A 21,360-nucleotide genomic window follows, 5' to 3' on the forward strand; every position below is an offset into this window, starting at 1 on the left:
CCATTAGGTGGGAGCCCACCAATCCTCCTCCCTCTTCCTCCTTCCCCAACTTGAATTGAATTGAGTTTTTAAGTTTAATGTTTTCAAAGAAACAGATTTCACTGCCTCTAAAAGTTCCTCTTTGCAAGAGAGTTGGGACCAATTTATAAATAGAGAAACTGAAATTTGGTGATCACGTAGGGGACTTCTGCAGGGTCTGAGGCAGGGCTTGGAAAGGAACCAGCATCTTCTGTCACCAGCTCCACGGCTCTGGGCTGTCTTTGTGCTTTGGTTGGCTCAGAGCCAATATGTCCCCCAAAACAGAATGGGCCTCTCCTGGGGAGACATATCCCCCTGAGACTGCTCTGGACAGGACCTACCCCTCCCACAGCTTTGGGGGTGTTCAGAAATCCCCAGCTTTTTTCCTTCTCCTAATTTCCTGGCAGGCTGCACTGCTGCTGACAGCCCCATGCCCAGCACAGGTGGTTGGGGTAAGGGCATCAGTGATGGGCTCTGTGGCCTGAGGCAAGTCCCTCCCCTTCTGGATTCCACCACCAGACCACCACCAGAGCCATTCCCCACCACATGTGTGGAGTGCCCAATACTGTACGGCATCATGCCGAGTGCATCATAAGCACTACCTTACTTACTCTGACATCAAAGCAAAGAGGGAGAAAGAAGCCCGAGTCCATTTATATGTGTGCACTTCTAGCACCAGTTAGGGCTGGAAGCCATGCTGGGCCTATCTGAGGCCTGTGTCCTCACTCTGCAGATGCAGGCTGTCATCTTAATCCAGTGTGACGCATCAGGTGTCGAGCTGATGAACAGTGTCAGGGCAGGTGGGCTGGGGAATGGGCGGGTGACACCTTTCCTCTCTGGTACACTGTGTAACTCTGGCCTTGCCCTCCCTTCCAGGCCTCCACTGACCCCAAAGAACAAGTGGCATCTTTTAAGAGTATCCCCTGAGAACTTGAAGACCTACCAGACCTTCCCATCTGGGAAGAAGGTCTTTCCACAAGAACGGCAGAAGAGAGACTGCTACTTTGAGTTCAGAGCGTGAGACCTGGTGGCTGTCACCCGAGAGCCTCAGCCCCCACCAAATTGGCTTGCTCAGAATAAAATCTTTAGCCATGACCATCCTATGTACCTCTCCTCTGGGCCCAGGGATATTTGGCCATAGCAGGAAAGCATCCCACATAGGTCACATAGCATTGTGGCTTAAAGGCCTGTGGGAATCTCAACCCAAGAACCTCAAGCCAAGAAAAGCAATGTCTGGCTATGCATTGGGTCTACCCATCTTCTCCCCCAAGGTGGGACAGGTAGAACTGGGGAGTGGACGTAGCCAAGCCTTAGTGGCAGATCACTCAGGTATAGAGAACTCCCACTCTAACTGAAGAAGCTCCATCGTCCCAGGTCTCAGAATGAGGGACAAGTGGGCCTCAAACAACTTCACAGACTGAGATGGGAAGGAATTCCTGTCAACCCTGACCTGGTGTCACTCAGGCTACACAGTAACTTGTGAGGGAGCCATTATCATCTCCACTGTACTGACAGCGGCACTGAAGCTTAGAGGAAGTAAGAAGTTGCCTTCACATGGCTGGGAGATGACATGGCAAGTATTGGAACCCAAGTCTTGCTGATTCCCAAGCCCTGGTCTTCCTATGATTGGCAGGGATAAAGCAGCCCTTGGGATCACAAGGACCCTGCAGAGGGGGAGTGTCTGGGAGAAGCAGCCGTGGGAAACAGCCTTCCCTGCATCCTACGCAGTCTGGCAGGGACAGGCTGATTTGACCTCTACCCTCAAGCTGTTTCTGGAAGGGGATAGGAGGAAATGGCCCAGGATGAAGCCACTAAAAGGTGGACAACTGGGAGGTGGGTGGCCTTGGAAGGACTGGAGTGTCCGCTTTCACTAGGCTGCGGGGTCAGGGGGCAGGATGTGGATGACAGCCCTCAGTAGGCAGGATCTGGGATGGGGACCTGCAGCCAGGTGTACATCCACACCACAGGACTTTTCCCACATTCCAGCACCTCCTGGATTTATTTGACCAAGGAGACCCTATTCAGCATTGGGGCCTTATTGCCATTGTATGTGTGACTCAGGACCTGAAGGCAAGGGACCACAGCAAGGTTCAAGTTAACTGAGGCTGAAACACCCCTTCCTCTGTAGCCAGCATCTAGACACCTCGCAAGAGACAGGATAAAAAAGAAAAGCCATGTGCCCATCAGGTGGGCATCCGATAGGTCTCCATGAGGGGCTGCTTCTGTGTTTCAGAATCCCCAACCAGCTGAGCCCCAAAGGGTCCCTGTGGTGGTCAAATTTGTTCTAGTGCTTGGCAAAGTAGCAATGTGAATAAAGCTGATCTCTGATCACGTGCTGTCTTATCCCAAGACCTGGGGTGCCACAGGGGGACAAGATGGCTTCTCCCTTGGACAAGGAGAGGGGAGCCAGGTGCCAGGTGGAATGACAGCCATGTGCACACTCTGTGCAAATCCACACTGCAAGAAGCAGGGCCGAGGGTTCAGGGGCCAGGAGAGGAGGACACACATTTTCCCGGTGAACTTCATCTTGTTTGGCCTGGTCCTCTGCTATGACATAGGCTGAGATTTGAACTCTGCCCTTAGAAAAATTGCCACCCCAACTTGATTGGTGTCGTTGAAGATTTACGCCCTAGAATGAGTTCTTGTATATTTATATCGTGCATTTAAAAAGTGATAAACTGATGGGCTGAGGCTTTTCTTTTGTTTTATTTAATAAACAATATTCTAGAGGTGAGGGAGGGCCTGGGATGAAGTCTTACTTCAAGCTAGAACCCCCAGTGCCTGGAGGGAGTTGGATTCCAGTGTCTCCCTCGAGGCTGTCGGAGTGGTATTTGCCACATTTGCCGTCACATCAGCATCCCCAGAAGTGAATCCGAAAGGAGCTGAAGCAAAGAATCCCATAAGCTTCCTGGAGCCTGTAGTTCTAAGGGTCCCTCTGTCTCCTGGGCCTACAGCAGTCCTAGAGGCACCCTCCTGGCCCATGTCTCATGTCCCTGTCTCTGGGTCATGACTAGACCAACCCCAAAGCTTCTTTTAGCATCACCAGAATGCAAAGGGTCCCAGAACCTCATGGTACTGCAATCAATGGGAAGAAAGGGGGGTGATTCAAAGAGTGACTCAGGGCAGATGGGACTCCAGCTTCAATTACGTGCTGGCCTGTTACAGAGGAAGAGGAGTTACCTTTGGTTGGGGTCTCTAAACAGGGTCCGCCTGAGCCCTAGCCCTTTGGCAAGCACACTGGAGTGAGGGCTCTCTCCTCAACCAGGTGCTTGGGAGAGGGCTGGACCTCTAACCATGGCCAGTTGGGTTCTCTATCTGGGAATTTGGAGCCAGGGCTGAGACATTACTTAGAAGTCACTAACAGGCATTCAAACCAAAGAGATATAAACTTGTCTACTATAGGGAAGCCATGTTTGGCCTCACGTCCGACAAAGCAGAGATGCTGGTGGGAAGGATACAGCTGAGTGTGGGGGACTAAGGGGAGAGGCAGAGGCGTTGGCACAGAGACCAAGCTGGCCCAGGCCCCTGCCTGGTGCTTGCTAAGGTCTGGCTCTCTGTTCTACTTTGGTTTGTTAACATTTCTTGAGTGCGCACACTTCATTGCTATCATCTGGACTGTGAGACCCAGGGCCAGAATCAGACTCTGGAGTATGCACTGTGTCCACAGAACCAGCTCAGCGTGCAGAAGGCCATGCTGATGGTCCCTATAGGCATGATGGGGGGGCTGTCCACAGAAGTATATCTCCTATAACTGGAAGGATCCAGAAGAGACATCCTACAGGCCAGGGAGGTGCGGGAGTCTGGGCCACAGAAGACCAGTGAGACCCTTTCCTGCTCTCAGCTGACATAGAATTGGGTGCATCTCTCAGGAGATGGACTGAGAAATTATTTTCTTCCACAAGCTCTGCCACCGGTATCTTCACATCCCCCCACAAATGCCTCAATTCCAAGTGACAGCCAGAGGCGGGGGGGAGGAGAGTAGGACTAACAGTGGCCAGGGCAGCACCCAGGTCAGCCTGGAGTCCAGGGGACCTCATGGGGCGTGCCTCTGCGTTTCTACCTCTCATGTCATTGCAAAACTTGGAACTCAGTCCTCCCCTCTGCCTTTTACTACCCCATGGTAGGTCTTAGAAGCCTCAGTTGTACTGAGTCTGGAAGAAGCTGCCAAGTGCCCTGGAAACTCACATCCTCCTTGAGAAGACTGAGTTGCCCCCTTAGCCAAGGGGAGACTGGGGAGCTTTTCCTGCCCCCACTATTCTGGGCAGCCCCTACCCCTCCAGAACATCTTACTTCATGAAATCTGGAGACTTGGCCATCGCGTGTTCAAACTCAGAGAAGGACAGCATGTTGTCGTTGTCCAGATCCGACTCACTCAGGACCTGTTCAGGGGGCACAGAAGGAGGCTGACTAGAACCTGGTGTGAGGTGAGATGGGGCACAGGGAAGGAAGAGAGAGGCCACGTGCCTCATGGCAGCCGGGTGTGTTGGGCAGGGGTTCTGCACTACAAGGGCCCAGGTGGGCAGGGAGGCGGTAGTGACAACAGTGTTTGTGCTTTCATCTTCCTTCTGGTTCCCCCTCAACCCAGAGACACCTGACCATTGTCATGGTCTAGGAACAAAGATGCATGCCCTGTCTTAGGTTTGTGGGGCTGGTCTCAGTCTTATCATCCTAGGACACCAGGACCGTGTGTTGCACTGGGGAACATGGGCAGGGGAAGTTGGGATGTGTCCATCTGCTGCCCAGCTGTCGTTGGCCCTCCTGCCTGTGGAGGCCCCTCTGACTGGGTGGATTTGGCACAGTGCTCTGGTGACCCTAGAAGGGCCTTAGAAGAAGGATAAAAAATTGAGGGGCAGTCACCTCCATTGGTGTGCTCATTCCTCAGGGCACCTCGAGCTTTCTGACCCCATGACAGCCCCCAGGAACCAGGTGCACCAAAGGCCAGTGGCCATCTGCCTCCTCCAGAGGTGCCTGCCATCCAGGGGCTTTGAGTGGCCCCTGCCCAGGGTACACACGTGCTTCGTGAGGTCTATCAGCAGGTCCTCAGACACGTCGTCAGTGTTCAGCAGCCGCATGGCGATCCTCTGCAGGTCCTCCTCATCGATAAAACCATTTTCATTAAAATCTGCAAAGAGGAGCCAGGACCGTGTTAGAGGGAGTTGGAGACTGGACAGGAAGTGGCCTTGAGGAGTCTCTGAGGGCTGTGGCTCAGGATCAGAGCTAGCCAGGATCCCACAGATTCCCGTCAGCAGGGCCCGACCGTCCCAGGTGCATCTAGAACCTGGGACTCAGGTGAAACCTGGGCAGGCTGAAGGCATAGGTGCACAGGTGCACAGGCACTGCAGCTGCCATAAGCTGCAAAGGTGCGCTGAATGATAACCACCATAGGCATTGAGTGGGCACCTACTGCGTGCTCAGGCCTGTTCTGAGAGCTTGACCTATTTTAAGTTATTGAATCTTCACGATCGACCTTTTATCAGTCCTATTTTACCAAAAGAACACCGAGGCACAGAGGGGTTATATGGCCTGTCCAAGCAGGAGCAGAAGGTCACCAGATTCGGAGCCAGAGGTCCTGGGAGCCAGCCCCATTCCTGTGCCTGCACAGTAGCTGAGGAACCAGACAATGACCTCACCTCCATGATGAAGCAGGGACAGTGGTGTGCCTGGCCACAGGGGGCTTGGCCACCAGGACTCTGGCTATGCCCTCAAAGGGTTGGGGGACAAGAGGCAATACTTCCCGCAACCCGCGCAGCCTTCTTCGTATGTGGAGACCAGAAATGGGCAAGCACTGGCCTTGTTCCTCACCCCAGGCAAGCCACGGTGATCAGAAGAAGGGTGGGAGCAAGGACAGGGAACCTCCAGTACCCGGGAAGGCCGCCACACATCTTCACCCCCTTCATAGCCACAATGCTGCCAAACCATGGGGACACTGGGCTGAACAACAGTGGGTGGCACCACAGCTCCTCAGACTCCCACATGTCCTACTGACCCCTGTGCGTGAAGGCTGCTTGATCCTCCAACATGTGGCTACAGCCCAGGTATCCCTGATCTTTAAGACAATGCCTGGTTTCCACCTATGGTCCCACCAGTTGGGGGTGCCCTGGCCCTTGTCTGACCTTGGGTCCTCTATTTTGGGCAAGAATGTATGGTCATTGCATAAGCCCTTTCAACACTGGACAGCCAGGGTCTATATGACCCTGTTGCTCACAAAGCCACCTTAGAAAGTATCCTGCATCCCTTCAGTGCCACTGTGGCTCTTCACAGCAGTCGTCTGAAAGGTGTGCTCAGAGATGGCAGCTGGAGAAGGTGAGGGGACACCGGAGATAGAGAAGAAACATTGGGGTGTTCAGGCCAGTGAAGGGAGCAGAGGATTGGCACAGGGCCTGGGAGGGAGGACAGTTGGGGGTTAAGTCTGGAAGATGGGCGGAGCTGCTCGGGGCATTGAATGCTCAGATGAGGATGTGCAGTGCTCTCGGCAGGCCCCCGGGCCACTTGCCGGGCAGGCAGTAATGCAGTGGCCTTGCCCTCCCAAGTTCTGTAACCACCACCACAACAGACATTGCCCAGTAAAGGTCTTTACATTTCACTGCATTTAATCCTCATAGCACCGATGAAACTGAGGCCTGCGGAAATTAAACAACCACGCTTACCTCCTTAATCTCCTTTCTGCCACTTGCCTTTGAATATTATCTATGTGCTGATGCAGCCTAAATTCACCTCTCCAGCCCAGGCTTCTCCCCGAGCTGCAGACGAGTGTCTCCACCTGTCTCCCTCCTCGCTCCACCTAGAGTCCTCATATTCACCACGTCCAAGCCCACGGTCCTGGTGCTTCCTCCCGGCCCTGCCCCAAGGCCTGCTTCACTCACCACTGTCTGCTTCTCAGCAAATGGGCAGCTCCATCCTCCAGCTGATCAGGCTGACGGGTCACACTTGACCCCTCCTCCTATGCCACAGGCCAGGTGCCAGCTAATGCTCCCAGCTCCCTTTTCACTTCCCACTGCACCGCCTCCACCTGTCCGGTCACAACACTTCTCTCCTGGTTGTCCTGGACTCTCCTGCTGAGTTTCCTATTCTCCCCCTCTCTGCCTCCTTCAGGATTAGGAGTCCCTGCCCTCTCTCTGCCTCCCTGCTAGACCGCCATCAAGCCAGGTGCACGTCTGTCTCTGGGCCTTGGCATGGGGGTTCCTCCTCCCTGGTCTACTCTCACACAGACATCCCTGGGCCTTTAATCCAGTGCCAGCTCCTTGCTGAGGCATCCCCCATCACCTGTGTAAAACTGCATTTCCTGCCCCATCCCAGCACCCCTAACACCTAACACACTGTTTTCCTTCCTAGCTCATGTATTTCCCTCCACTAGGATATAAATTCCACAACAGCAGTATGTCAGAAACAACCCAGATGGTCTGAATCTTCTTAATCAGGCCCGGGTGAGTTCTTTGAACTCAACGCCCCCAGTTTGCAGGGCTGACATGCTAACTACTGAGTATGGCAACAGCTAAGAGGTCTATGGTCTTAACCACCCATCGCTGCCTGTAATGCAGCAGAGTGACAATTTTTACCAGTTATGGGATCATCCAAAGTGAACACTGCATTTCCCAGCCTCTCTTGCTGCTAGCTATGGACATGTGGCTAAGTTCTGGCTAATGAGATGTGAGCAGAAGAGGTGCAGGAACCTTCTGGGACTGTCTTTAAACAAAAAGTGTAGTCCTCTAGGACAATGAGGTCACCCTGGGAATAGGCAATAAAGTGACAAATACAAATACTGACAATGAGGTGACCTTGGGAATGGGTGATAAAATGACAAATATTATTCTAGAGAAATAAATACATAGCTTTCAGCAATCTCAGGAGCTTTGTTGCTTAAGCCATTGTTAGTTGGGGTTTGCTGTCATTGGCTACCAAATTTAATCTTAATTCATTATCTGAGCCTCAGTTTCTTAATCTGTAAAATGGGAATAATCGTACTACCTCCACAGAGCTTCTGTGAAGCTTAAATAAGAAAATACATGGACATTGCCTGGAATTCTACATCACTTGATGACTGCTAAACACTAAAAATGCAAACCACAGAGACTGTGGAGCCCACCTTGATGACTGGGAGCTGGAGCCATATTGGGCTCCTAGAGAAGCTGAGGCCCAGGGTTTACTGATGTCACAGGGTCCTTGAGTGGCAAAGCCAAGACTTATCTCTGTTCCCCAAGGCAGGTTGTGGGTGTGAAAGATACAAGTGTCCCCTCACTCCACTGGCAGTATCCTCCCCTGGCTGAATGCTTATCAGCCCCAGGGCTTGGAGACCAAGCCCCAAGACATGTGTGGAGGCACCCTGACCATCTCCGCTATCACGGGAAATGGCTCAAAGAAGGTGAATGGGGCAGAGGGACCAACACTAGGACCTGGAGGCAGTGGCAGCCGCAGTGACACTGCACTGCTGGGGAGAAGTTCTGTAGCCTCTCCTGGACACCTGCAGTGTCCCCAGGCATCCTGCTGGCCCAACTCCCGTATGCAGAGACTGCAGCAAATGGCATGGTTTTGGTCCCAAGCCATCTGGAAGCAGAACAGTTTGCTACAGTAAAATGTACTCTCAGAGAGCTGCTCTGCTTTGAGGGGCGCAAGGTCAGAGCAGCCTGGGGGAGGGGAGGGGACTCGTATCTTGGGCTGCTGGCCAGCCTGCATGGCCTCGGCAGCCTCAGGACCTGCAGCCTAGGACCACTCCGGAGTGGCTGGAGCCTTCCTCTTGCAGTTTCCCAACAATGGAGAGGAGACTTGGAGAGCAGGTGAAGTCAGGGCTCAGCTTTCAGGTCCCCCCCCCCAAGACTCTTTCCATCTCTCTCTGCTATTCTTACTCCTTGCAGTTTACACAGAACTTTCACAAAAACCAACCATTTGGTCAAGTAAGGGGGAATACTCAATTGCTGCTATTCCCAAGAGAGATTTGGTCTCCTCCTTGGCCTCTCCCCAGCTAGCCACACCCCTTGTGGCTGCTCAGGTCCTGGGCAGGTATGAAAGACCTGCCGCTGACACTCTGGAACCTGCTGGGGGTAACTCAGATCTGGGGAAGGCCATGCTGATGGGAGCAAAAAAGCATCACTGGGATGGTGGTCTCTGCCAGTGGAAAATCTCCCTTGGGGTGCACAGAGAGGGGGAATTATCAGTTGGAAGCTAGAGTGTTCCTCAAAGTGGGACCCGGGGCCCAGCAGGTGAATACCAGGGAGATTCTTGACCAACAGTCGTCATCCCATCTTTCCTACTAACAGAACTGCAGCTCTTTCTCAGGATGACACCATGTCCAGCTTAAAATACATGACATTTCAGTGTCCCTTGCAGCTATGGGTGGCCATGTGACATACTCTGGCCAATGGAATATAAACTGAAGTTGCTGGGTGGTGCTCCCAAGAGAGCTTTGAAAGGAGGATGGACCCATCCGTGCCTGTGGATGAATACTTTGTTCTTGTCCTTTCTCCTGTCCCCTTTTTTCCTTCGTAGAATGAATATGAGAAACATTTCATGACCATGAGGACAATGGTCCCCTATCATTGGCAGAGTAGGAAGCTTGGAGGAGCCTGAACCCTCGGTTACTTCCTGGCGTTGCTGCCTCAGCTCTGGAATGCCTGATTCCAGACTTGCCTTTTTTAAAAAAACCCACGAATGCTGTCATACATAACTGAATGCCATCCCCACTAATGGAGGTGGCTAGAGCAACAGTTCTCAAACTCTGCTGCACGTTAGCGTCGCCCAGGGAGCTTTGAAAAAGCCCCCAAACCAGACATACATTACATCAAGTCTCTGGAGCTGGGTCCCAAGCATCTGTATTTTAAAAAAATAAAAGACAAAACAAAACTCCCAGTGGTTTCAATGTGCAGCCAAGTTTGAGAAGTGCTTCGGAGACTTCAAGATGCAGAGGAATCTGCTGGGGACTTGTTAGAATGCAGATTCTGATGCAGTGGGTGGGATGGGGCCTGGGGCTCTGCGCTAATCAACTTCCTGGCAGTGCAAATGCTGCTGGTCCAGGGGCTACACCTGGATTAACAAGGGGTCAGAGCACTGAGTTAGGTCTTAGGACTCTTTTTTTTTTTTTCAGTTTTTCTTTTTTTGGCCGGGGCTGGGTTTGAACCCACCACCTCCAGCATATGGGGCTGGCGCCCTACTCCTTTGAGCCACAGACACCGCCCAGGTCTTAGGACTTTTGCTAAGAGTTGTCATCATGACTGTCACCACAACCATCTTCTCCTTTCCTGCTCTTGTCCCTTTTTGTCATTCCTCTTCTTCCTTCGATGTAGTGCACTCACATCCTGATTTACTATGTGGCCGTCGCATGCCAGACACCAGGCTGAGGGGTTCATGAGTCCCATCTCCCCTAACCCCGCTACCTGCTCTGTAAGGTAGCAAATCTTCTGAGACCAAAGAGAGTTTGGATTTGTCTGAGTACATCTGATGAAGGCTGGGTGTTTTTGAGTCTCTGGGCGTCTACTTGAACAGTTGAATTGAATGAAGGTTTTGAGCTTTCAGTTTTGTACTTGGGCTCAAGGAGAAAGGAAACTCTGTGCTCAAGGGTGAGGAAGACACACAGACATTCTGAGGGACATTGCAGTGTCTGGTCCTTGATCTGCCACAAGGCTCTGTCTGACCTCCCGGGACCAGGGGTGCTGTCCCTGTCTCGGAGCTGAGAGTGATCTAGCTACTGTGCCTTGAAGTTCAGAGGGAACCTGCTGTCATCCCAGCTCCCGGGGGGCTTGGGTGCCTTTGTCTGTTTAGCTCAAGAAACCCGGGAAGAGCAGCTGAGGCAGACATCTTTTGTTACATCAGCCCAGCCTACATTCTGCCATTACTGAGATGGGTCCCCACCCCCAAGTGGCAGGTCTCGGGAGCCATGCTCGTTTCTGTGACTCTGCTGCTTTTTTTTACTACAGTTGGTGGGAAAGGCCAGTTACCCATCCCAGGAGCAGCTAGATCACTGGCGCAGCAGGGCCAGTCAGCATCTCTGGAGGAAATGGAAGGGAGAGCTGAAAGTGCTTGTGAGTGGTCCCAGAGAGACATGCAGACTATGGCGGGGGACTGGGCAGTCATCTTTGACCCCTGAGCACAGAGGCATAAAAGTTGATGTGCAGAAGGAGAAGGTTCACAGAGAGAAGCAGAGATGAGAGAGGCAACCACGGAGAGGAGAAAAGCACTGCCTCTTCCTGAGCCCTTTCCCGTGGTACCCTAGGCCCTCGGGAGGCCTCTTCCCTTCCTTGCTTGGTGCTAGACAGACTCTAGCACCCTTCTCCCATCGTCCACACCTCTTGGGGTTCATGCTTTTGTATAATCCCCATTCTCTTACTGCAGGTGGGAACTGTGACTTACTTCCAATGTATAGAATTTGCCAAAAATGATGGGACATCATTTCCATGACCACACTGTCATATAAGACTCTTGCCAACGGGGTGACTCGACAGATTATTTCCTTGGCTGTCTCTGAGGAAGCAGGTGGCCATGTTGGAAGGCCCTTGTGACAGGAACTGAGGACAGCCTCTAGCTGAGAGCCTAAGTCCTGTACACATGAAGACATGAGTTCTGCCAGCAACTTGAGCAAGCTTGTGGGTGGATTCCTCCCAGGGGCACTCTCTAGATGAGAGGGTAGCTTGGCCAGAGCCTTGACTGTGGCATTATGAAATCCTAACAGGAAGACCCTACAATGCTGTGCCCAAACTGCTACCCACAGAAACTCTAAGATTATAAATGTGCCTTCTCTGCAGCCTTTAAATTTGTAGTAATTCATTATACAACAATGGAAAATGAATATATTGCTGTCCCTTATCAGTTGCTTTTATGTAGTAAGTTCTTATGACTTGCAAACTGCAGGCTTGGCTGAGAGGAGCACAGAGCCTGGACCAGCATTGTCCCAGAGCAGCTGCCTTGGCCAGAAGAGCACTGCCAGGGGTGGTAGGAGCCGAACAGAGAAGCATATCAGCTAGTGGGCTTAAACTCCTTTTTGATGATTGGAGACTCTCAGAAATACTTGGGGCAAAGAAGAAGGAAGACTGGTGTGGACAGGTGGGGCCTACAAAGCTGATAGAATTTGGCTATGTAAGTGCATTTGTACTTATCCTACTTAGAACTCATGTAAATTTGTGTCTTATATCAAATTTAGAAGATCTGGGGCCATTATTTCTTGAAATGTCTTTTCTGTCTCATTCATTCTCCTCTCCTTTTGAGACTCCAATCCAATACGTATGTCAGACCCTCCTGTTGTCTTACATGTTCCCAAGGCTCTGTTTTTCTCTCCTCTCAATATTTTTTTTCTCTATTCTTCAGCTAGATTGTTTCTGTTGACCTATCTTCAAGTTTCCAAACTCTTCTATTATCTCAATTTTGCTGTTAAGCCCATCCAGTGAATTTTTATTTCAGATACTTTATTTTTCAGTTCTATATTTTCCATTTGATTCTTTCTTATAGTTTCTATTTCTCTGCTGAAGTTTCCTCTCTTTTTGAGATGAACACTTTTTTCCCACATCATTGGGCATGGTTAGCATGATGGTTAATGTTATGTGTCAACTTGACTGGGCTAAGGGATGCCCAGATAGCTGGTAACACATTATTTCTGGGTGTGTCTGTGAGGGTGTTGCTGGAAGAGATCAGCATTTGAACCACTGAGTAAAGAATATCAGCCTCACCATTGTGGATGAGCACTGTCTAACCTGTTGAGGGCTCAATAAAACAAAAAGGTGAAGGAAGACTGAATTGGTAATCTTACTGAGCTGGGACATCCATATTCTCTGTCCTCAGACATTGATACTGCTGATTCCTAGACTTTCAGAATGAATTACACCACCAGCTTGCCTGGTTCTTCAGCTTGCATACAGTGAATCATGGGGCTTTCAGCTTCTATAAGCACATGATCCCATTCCTATAATAAATCTCTTTCTTGCTCTCTTTTTCTTTCTATATATAAACACATCCCCCCACATCCTATTTGTTCTGTTTCTCTGGAAAATCCTGAGTAATACAGTAATAATAGATATTTTAAAATTCCTAGCTAATTCCAACATCTGGGTCATGTCAGTCAGTCTCTATTCTTGATAATGCTTACATTTTTTAAAAAAATATATGTGTATATATATATTGAATAATTTTGGACAACACTTTGAACATTATAAATGTTTTATTGTGGAGACTCCGCATTCCTTCAGTGAGTGCTGAATTTTTTGTTTTATCAGGTAATTGGCTGGACTCAAAATATAAACCCTGTCGCTCATAGATCTTGTTAAAATGCAGTAGCATCTCGAATCTCAGTTCAATGCTTTTACCCTTAGCTGAGCTGCTCTGAGTCTGCCCTTGTGTTTCTGGTATAGAGATCAGAAAGATTTGGGCACAGTTAATACACAGAATTGGGACTCCCTTTCTCTCTTGCTTCTTTCACAGACTCTCCCCTCACTTTGCTGGAGCTGTGGGTGCCTCACACTCTCTGGCTCTTCAAGTCAGGAAGCATCAGTGTTTCTATCAGCCTGCACAATGCTGCTCGCTGAAGCAGCCACCATCAGGCTAAAAAAGTTTAAAACCAAAAATGGTGGTGGGACAGAACCTATCCAGTACCATTTTCTTCTTGCAAGTGTCAAAGCGCTCTAGAATCTATCTGCTTTGGTAGCTTTCCAGTGTCACCAGCTAGTTGATTTTTGTATTAATTTAGAGTCTACAGTTACTATCTACAGGAGCAACAATATGATAGGAGCCTCCTCAGCCATTCTCAGGAGGGGAGTCTGTGATTTCATGTGTGTTTCCTGGATGCTGAACCTGAGAACATGTAGGATACAGTGATGTTACTAAGTCCTTTCTGCAGATGAGAAAACTGAGCCCTCACAGGTCCATCTGGCTTAAAATCCCTCTACTCCATTTTATCCAAGTCTGCTTGGGTGAGGCATAAATAAGATGGAGTCTATCATGGAGACAGGGAAGGAGCTGGCAAGAAAAGAAGGCAGGTGAGATGTTGAAAGGCGCAAGTCTTTGTGCAAGTGCTTTGGGGCCAAAGAGTTATCATGATGCACTTTAAGCCTCATACCTGCTCTGTTTGAAGGCTTCTCAAGATTTCTTTGTTTCTTTCCTTTTGATTGATTCCTTTTGAGAATTCCATGCATCCCAGCTGTGCTAAGAGGACATTTGCCTGGTGAAGAGCAGAACTTTAGCAGAGACTTATGACTGCTCCAGACGGCATCAGAGACCAAAAAATGTCAAAGGACCTCAGAGATTATCTCTCTCAACTGCCTCATTTTAAAGATGAGAGAGATTGAGCTCCAGAAAAGTGAAATGATTTGTCCAAGATTGCTTAGCCATATAGTGGCTTAGCTAGTTCACATTTTCTTAACTTCCCACCCTGTGCCTCTCCAGCCAAACAAGCATAAATCCTTTATAGCCACAGGGAGTACCCACTGTCTCTCCTCTCTCTCACATGCCCACATGCTACCACCAGATATTAACACCGATGACATTAGCCTGTGACAACATGGAGAGGAGGGCAGCTATCCACTGGAGTTGCGGTTCTCAATGAGTTGTGTTCTATTCCTCAGTACTTGCAAAGCATGACATATACCCACAAACACCCAGGCAAGCACCAGATAGCACCAGTCTGTCAGTGACTGATGTTGATGGATTCCAGATGTAGTACAGCATTTGTGGCACTTCCCCCCTTGCCCTCATCCCCCATCCTTCACTGCACCCACCATAGATACGAAAGGCATACTCGATCTTCAGGCTGGGACAGGCCTGCTCGCTGAACACAGAGGCCATGCCCAGCACATCCTCAAAGGAGAACACGTCATTGTGAGAAAACACTCTGCAGATTCGGTCTCTGAAGGGGTTGACCTGTGGGAAGGGAGAGGGGAGAGGTCTTTCAAGATCAAGTTCACATCTCCCTGAGCCTCTCTCATCTGTCCCTGAACAATATGTCCTGTCCTGGGTTTGAGAAAAAAATACCAGCAGCAACCTAAGTATTATTGATTCTGGCTCTGTAAGCCAGGCCCCTGGGTGTGGTGTGGGCCCAGGGCAAGCGACCCTGCCTGACCTCACCCTGCCCACTATCACCTCTTCCTGAACACACATTCCAAAGGCTCATTTTTTGGTTGTTTTATTCTTTTTATAGTTATTAACTTTTCTCCACCTAATGGAGAAAACTTGGCAAACACAGAAAAGAATAAGGAATAGAATAAAAATCATCTGTAATCAACACCCTGGAGTTAGCCATGGTCAACATAGGAATGTAGAAGTCAGACAGATCTGGGTTTGAATCTCGGCTTCCCTATTTACTAGGTCATGAACTTGGTTTAGACAAATTACATGCTCTCTCAGAGCCTGAGATTTCTCATCTCCAAGCCAGGGTGGGATGGAGATCTATGTAGCAGGATTGCCATGAGGACCCGACAGGATAGGTTTACAGTTGCACAGTGCCTGATAAATAACACTGAACAATTGGAAGTTAGTTGCTACCTATTAATAACCATCATGTAATATAGATATCATAATTGTCACAGCAATTTTCATTCTTAAACCAAACAAGTTCTCAAATTAGGCCACCAAATGAGTAAGAGTCTGTAATTTTAGACACCCTGGGTCCCCTAAACTGGGCCTGGCAGAGTCACATATGGCCTGTGAGGGCCCTTCTCTTCTGGCACTGATGGCCTGGGCTTGTGACAGCCCAGCTGCTTCCCTGCCAGCTCAGAAACAGCTCTTTAAGTCTGCCTTGCTACTCCCCCTGCAGCCCCAGAGAATGGGTAGGTGGGGTGTGCTGGGGGGGCAGGTCTTAGGAGGGTTAAAGGGGGAACTGCACAGAACAATGTATTGAGTTCACCTTTAGCACCCCTTCCCCTCCTTTCTGTGCCCCTGACCTATTCCCACATCCCAAGGCTCCTTTCTCTGAGCTGCTCAGGTGTCCAGACCTTGCATGTTCCAGGCTGCAGAACTTATCAGATCCTAGCTCTGCCCCAATGTTCAAGAATGAGCCCTGATGCATGCTTCACCCATAGCCCAAGTTCTCTTTCCTTGCGTGCACCTCAGCTAGAAAAGGCTCCTTCTCCCTGTGAATTCACACAGCAGATGTGAAAGACCAATAGTTCTTCAGTCTTTCAAATTTCTAGTTACAGTAGAACCTCCATAGATGACCACCTCCCTATATTGACCACCTCCTGAAGTTGACCTAATTTTCATAGGCCAGACATGCACCATATGTACGTATCAGTACAGTAGGCCTACTTCCTTATGTTGAACAGTTTGTTACAGTGGACCACACATAAGTGGTCCCCTTATAGAGGTTCAACTACATTTGAGCAAATCTGGTCTCTTTTCCCTAACAAGGCATCTGTTCATGGTTCCAAGCTTCATGACAAAGGGTTAGTTCCAGTTCTTCTACTTCAAGCACACAATGGCCCTACGCCCTCCTTCAAGGAGATTTGAACCCCCACCTCAACGCTATGACACTATACTGTTGTCTATTCCTTTTTTTTTCTTTTGAGAAAGAGCCTCAAGCTGTCCCCCTGGGTAGAGTGCTGAGGCATCACAGCTCACAGCGACCTCCAATTCTTGGGCTCAAGCGAGTCTCCTACCTCTGCCTCCCAAGTAGCTGGGACCACAGGCACCTGCCACAATGCCTGGCTATTTTTTGGTTGCAGCCATCATTGTTTTTTGGCAGGCCTGGGCTGGATTCGAACCCGCCACCTTAGGTGTATGTGGCTGGCGCCTTAGCCACTTGAGCCACAGGCGCCGAGCCCTGTTGTCTATTCCTATGGGTTGCCTTGCCATCGGCCAATACTTAGCTCTCTGGTTCTGATTTCTCCATTTTGGCACATGAAAATTTCCCTTTCATTTCTTTTGAACTCAAGTTACATATTCAAATGTATAGTTTTATTTGAATCCCTATGTATTTGAGGTGGGAGAGGGGACATGGTCACCTTGGAAGGCCACGTAGTTCTCAAACTTGAGGGAACATATGAGGCACACTGGGGGGTCTTGTTAAAAACATGAATTCTAGCGATCTGCTGTACAACATTGTGCCTATTGCTCACAATACTGTATTGTGTACTAAGAATTTAAGAGGGTCTATTTCACATTAGATGTTCTTATCACAATTTTTTTAAAAACTGCAAAAAACAACGTGCTCACCCCACTGTTGTGCATTGGTGAATGGAACACACTATGTAAACACACACACAGAATTCTAAGCTCTCACCCTGAGAGATCTTGTTTTAGAAGATCTAAGATGTGGCCTAGGGCTATAGGTTGAATTATGCGCCACCACCCCCATTCATATATTGAAGTCCTAACCCCTAGACCTCAGAATGCGATTTCATTTGGAAATAGAGTTGTTGTAGATATAATTAGTTAGGGGTCAGGTCAAGGTTATATGGAGTAGGATGACCCTAATCTGACATGACGGGTGTCCTTATAAAAAGGAGAAATTTGGACACATATATTCAGAGGCAGCACCATGGAAAGATGAAGGCAGAGGTCAGGGTGCCGCAGCTCCAAGCCAAGTCTCCCTCCCAGCTCTCAGAAGAACCAGCCAGGCCCACACCTTGACCTCAGACTTCTGCCTTGAAGAATTATGAGACAGTACAGTTCTGTTGTTTACTGTTTTGGCACCCTTAGCAAACTAACACTGCCAGAAATCTGCCTTGTAAATAACATCTCTAGGTAACAGAGTCTATTGTATCTATCCATATATTGTATTAGTATTTATTTATATTAATAATAATAATACAATCACTATTAATATAATTATAAATTATTTACTATAACTATATACTGATATGTGATCATTATGAAAATATATAATAATACATTATTAACAAATATATTTGTATAATACATAATAATTGATATGTAAAATATATCTAATTATATGCAATTATATATTTGTCATATATGATTACTTATAGTATACCATATTAATTTTATGTGTAATTACATATGTCTCATATACAGGGTAGACATAAAGTTCATGTGCAATTTAAAATAGTTTATCATAATAAATTGCACACAAACTTTATGGACATCCTATGTAAGTTCCAGGACTAGCCAGGGGTGGGGAGAACCCAGATTGCCCGGCTAGAACCTCCAAACAAGCTCCTGCTGTGAATGGTTTCTCCACCCTTCCACCTCAGCATGCCCAGAAGCTGCCTCAAATTAATGCTGTTAAAGATTTTCTGCTGTGATGTGTTTCAAGTCACATGTACCTAGCTAAGTGGCTTTACAGAATACATCACCAGATTTTAACTACATTAACTCTTACAAATGGATACCTGGCTTAACAAGATTCCTGCAAGGAAACCACAATTGAAGCTGATGCTTATAATGCAAATGCAAGTGAACAAGAAGAAAATGTCAGAGCTGAAACCTCTCCTACTCAAAATATGAGTTCTTCTCCATGAGGTAGAAACCATGTGAATCCGGGCGGACATAACAAGAAATCCCTGCAGCCATTCTGTTTTCCTGTGCTTAGACAGGTGCAAGGCAGGTCAGCAAATTCACTGCCTAAGCACGGATCCAGCTGAAAATGAGATACCAATTTCCCTTTCCCTGGGGGCTTCCCCTTTGCTTGGCCTTGCAGGAAGTGATGGGAGGGAGGTGGTTGCCAGGACACCAACACGCTCCCCCTTAGACCCATGTCACAGGACTTTTATCTACACACACACCACACACGCACACACGTCCCTTGTCTCAGAGAGCCTGGAAACAGGGCAGTTGGGGTGGTAGCTGGTGGTAGCAAGAATAATAGTACAGGCAACACAATGTGGCGAGCACATTGGAAGATACAGAGAAGATGTAGCTGGGAATGTGAGTGTTTGAACAATTTTTACACTATAGAATCTTGGCTAAATAGTTAAATTATAGATTTTCTAATATGATTTTCCTAGATGCTGTTTCTATAATGAAATACCTGAGGAGCCACATTTTTGTGAGCCAATAAAGGAAAAAAGATATGGAGTAAACAGTAAATTACTTCTTTAATAAAAGCACCACTTACAGGGAAAATTGAGTGTACTTAGGGATAGAGTGGCTGTTTCACGATGAAAAGGATTCTGGGTGAGGTGCAGGGATGGAACGCATGGGAAACCAATTCCCTGCAGGCTCCTGCAGTTAGAAGGTAAATCCAGAAATACATAAAGCACAGCAGGATACGTTGAAATGGTTCTTTTTTAAAAAAAAAAGTTTAAAATATAGCAAGCTTATACAATGATTTGTAATCAGAAGAAAAGTGACTATGACAATCTTCTGAACTGCATGGAGATTTGCTGGCTGTCTCTTAGAAGAGTTCTTAAAAGAGCCATCAAACTTAAAAATGAGTTATATGGTTTTCTTGCACAAAAAGACAAGTGTTCCAAATTTGCTGACCTTTTCATAATGACACGTGGCTGTTGGCGGTTTGCTACCTAGCAGATACCCACCAAACAATGAACTCAAATCCATTCGGCTCTTCAAGGGAAACGTGACTCATTTTAACATTATTACTTTCCTAAAGAAACTCATGCTTTGAGGAGAACATTTTAAAAATGGGATTTTTGTTGTTCAAAACCCATGTATCACCTGTAAAAAATGCTTACATCTGCATACCTGAAAATATGGAAATAAAAATTTCTAAACTGTTTGAAAATTGTCCAAATAAAGAATGCCAGTGGATTTTGAGTCCATTTGTTAAAAATATAAACACGCAATGCTTTCCACTTTCCAGCATGAAAGAGCCATTGCTCTTTCCATCCAAAGACTTTAATTGGTGGATGGAGTTGAAAGTGAATACCATGGTTTAATTAACGCAGCCAATGAGACTTTTTTCCTCGTTGAATCAGTTATAACAGCTATTAAAAATAAATGAGTCTAGTACCAGACCTCTGAACAGTTCTCAATCTTAAAACAAGATTTCAAAGAATAAAGAAGTGAATCCGGCTCAGCGCCCGTAGCACAGTGGTTACAGAACAAGCCACATGCACCGAGGGTGGCAGGTTCGAACCTGGTGGCCAGCTAAACAACAATGACAACAGCAGCAGCAACAACGACAACAACAACAACAAAATATCCGGGTATTGTGGTGTGCACCTGTAGTCCCAGCTACTTGGGAGGCTGAGGCAAGAGAATTGCTTAAGCCCAAGACTTTGAGGTTGCTGTGAGACGTGATGCCACAGCACTCTACTGAGGGCAACAAAGTGAGACTGTCTCAAAAAACAAAAGAAGTGAATCCAACCACATCGCTTTCCCGTACAATGCTGTTATTAACTTTTTGCAAACAATAAAATACTGCAAGGAAGACACTTGGTTATACACAAGAAAGGAGAATTTGTTTTTAAAATGTTTCATGTAATATTTAGCTTGGCCTTTAAATTTTTCATTTTAAATATTTATCTCATACTATAGAGTAGAGAATGTATAGTTTATAAATGAATATACACATATTATGGGTGCAGGCTCCAGATTTTTCTATTGCTGGGGATGTATGATGAAACATGTCTGGAGACCTGGGATCTAGGCTGACCCCTCATCTCCTGGATGTGGAAATGAGGCTCTGGGAAAAGGGAGGGACATGCCCAGGGTCAGTCAGCCGGCAAGTAGGAAAGACAGCCTAGGATCCAGGTCTCCTGAGGCTGCCCTGCCCTGTTTCCTATTGTTTGGTGCCAAATAAACATCAAAAGGAAAGGTGTTAATCACATCGCCATTAAAATGAGGACTGTCTTGGCAATGGATCCCTCTAAAAATTCTTACTTTAGATGGGGTTCAGCAGCTCATGCCTATAATCCCAGTACTTCGGGAGGCAGGGGTGGGAGGATTATCTGAGGCCAGGTATTTGGACCAGCCTGGCCAACTTAGTGAGACCCTGTCTCCACAAAATCGTTTTTGTTTTTTTAAATTAGCTGGGTATGGTGTGCACCTGTAGTTCTAGCCACTTGGGAGGCTGAAGCAGGAAGATGGCTTGAGTCCAGGAGTTATGCGCCCCTACACTCCAGCCTGGGCCACAGAGTGAGACCCTGACTTCAGAAAACATGATAATAATAAATAAAAATGAATAATAAATTCTTACTTTAATAAAAGTTTTTCCCATTTAGTACAAAAACAGCACCTAGATTAAAGACCAAGAGGTGGCCTGTGAGAACTCAGCAGCTGTCCAGTAGCTCCTCTCTCTGTGGCTGGGAAGGTCCAAGGCACTGGAGAAGGTGCCAGGAGCAAACACCATGATAGGGTGAAGCCAGGAGGGGGAGGGGAAGCCCAAATGGGGCCATCAGGCTGGGGAAGGGGCAGCATTCAGAGCAGGGCGGGGATGGCAGGCCTAGGGCCAGATCACCAGCAACCGAGCCCTGGGGGGCCGAGGGACAGTTGGTGCAGTTCTCTGTGAGGCCT

At 48.0% G+C, this 21,360-nt stretch overlaps 2 protein-coding genes across 2 annotated transcripts in view; one reads left to right on the top strand and one right to left on the bottom strand.

Annotated features, from left to right (window-relative positions):
• The window catches only part of CUNH2orf70 (chromosome unknown C2orf70 homolog), a 16,937-nt gene extending 15,898 nt beyond the window's left edge, over positions 1-1,039 (top strand). The window contains exon 4 of the mRNA XM_003787453.1: positions 895-1,039. Coding sequence (XP_003787501.1) covers positions 895-1,039 — 145 coding nt within the window. The remainder of the gene's footprint in view (positions 1-894) is intronic.
• Positions 1,040-2,701: 1,662 nt separating this feature from the next.
• The window catches only part of CIB4 (calcium and integrin binding family member 4), a 51,148-nt gene continuing 32,489 nt past the window's right edge, over positions 2,702-21,360 (bottom strand). The window contains exons 4-7 of the mRNA XM_003787454.2: positions 14,706-14,847; positions 5,031-5,140; positions 4,309-4,397; positions 2,702-2,900 (exon numbers count right to left, since the gene is read on the bottom strand). Of these exons, the coding sequence (XP_003787502.1) occupies positions 2,870-2,900; positions 4,309-4,397; positions 5,031-5,140; positions 14,706-14,847 (372 nt within the window). The 3' untranslated portion in view covers positions 2,702-2,869. The remainder of the gene's footprint in view (positions 2,901-4,308; positions 4,398-5,030; positions 5,141-14,705; positions 14,848-21,360) is intronic.

Source organism: Otolemur garnettii, unplaced genomic scaffold, assembly GCF_000181295.1.
Source record: "Otolemur garnettii isolate 467f Iridium unplaced genomic scaffold, OtoGar3 scaffold00022, whole genome shotgun sequence".
NCBI lineage: Eukaryota > Metazoa > Chordata > Mammalia > Primates > Galagidae > Otolemur > Otolemur garnettii.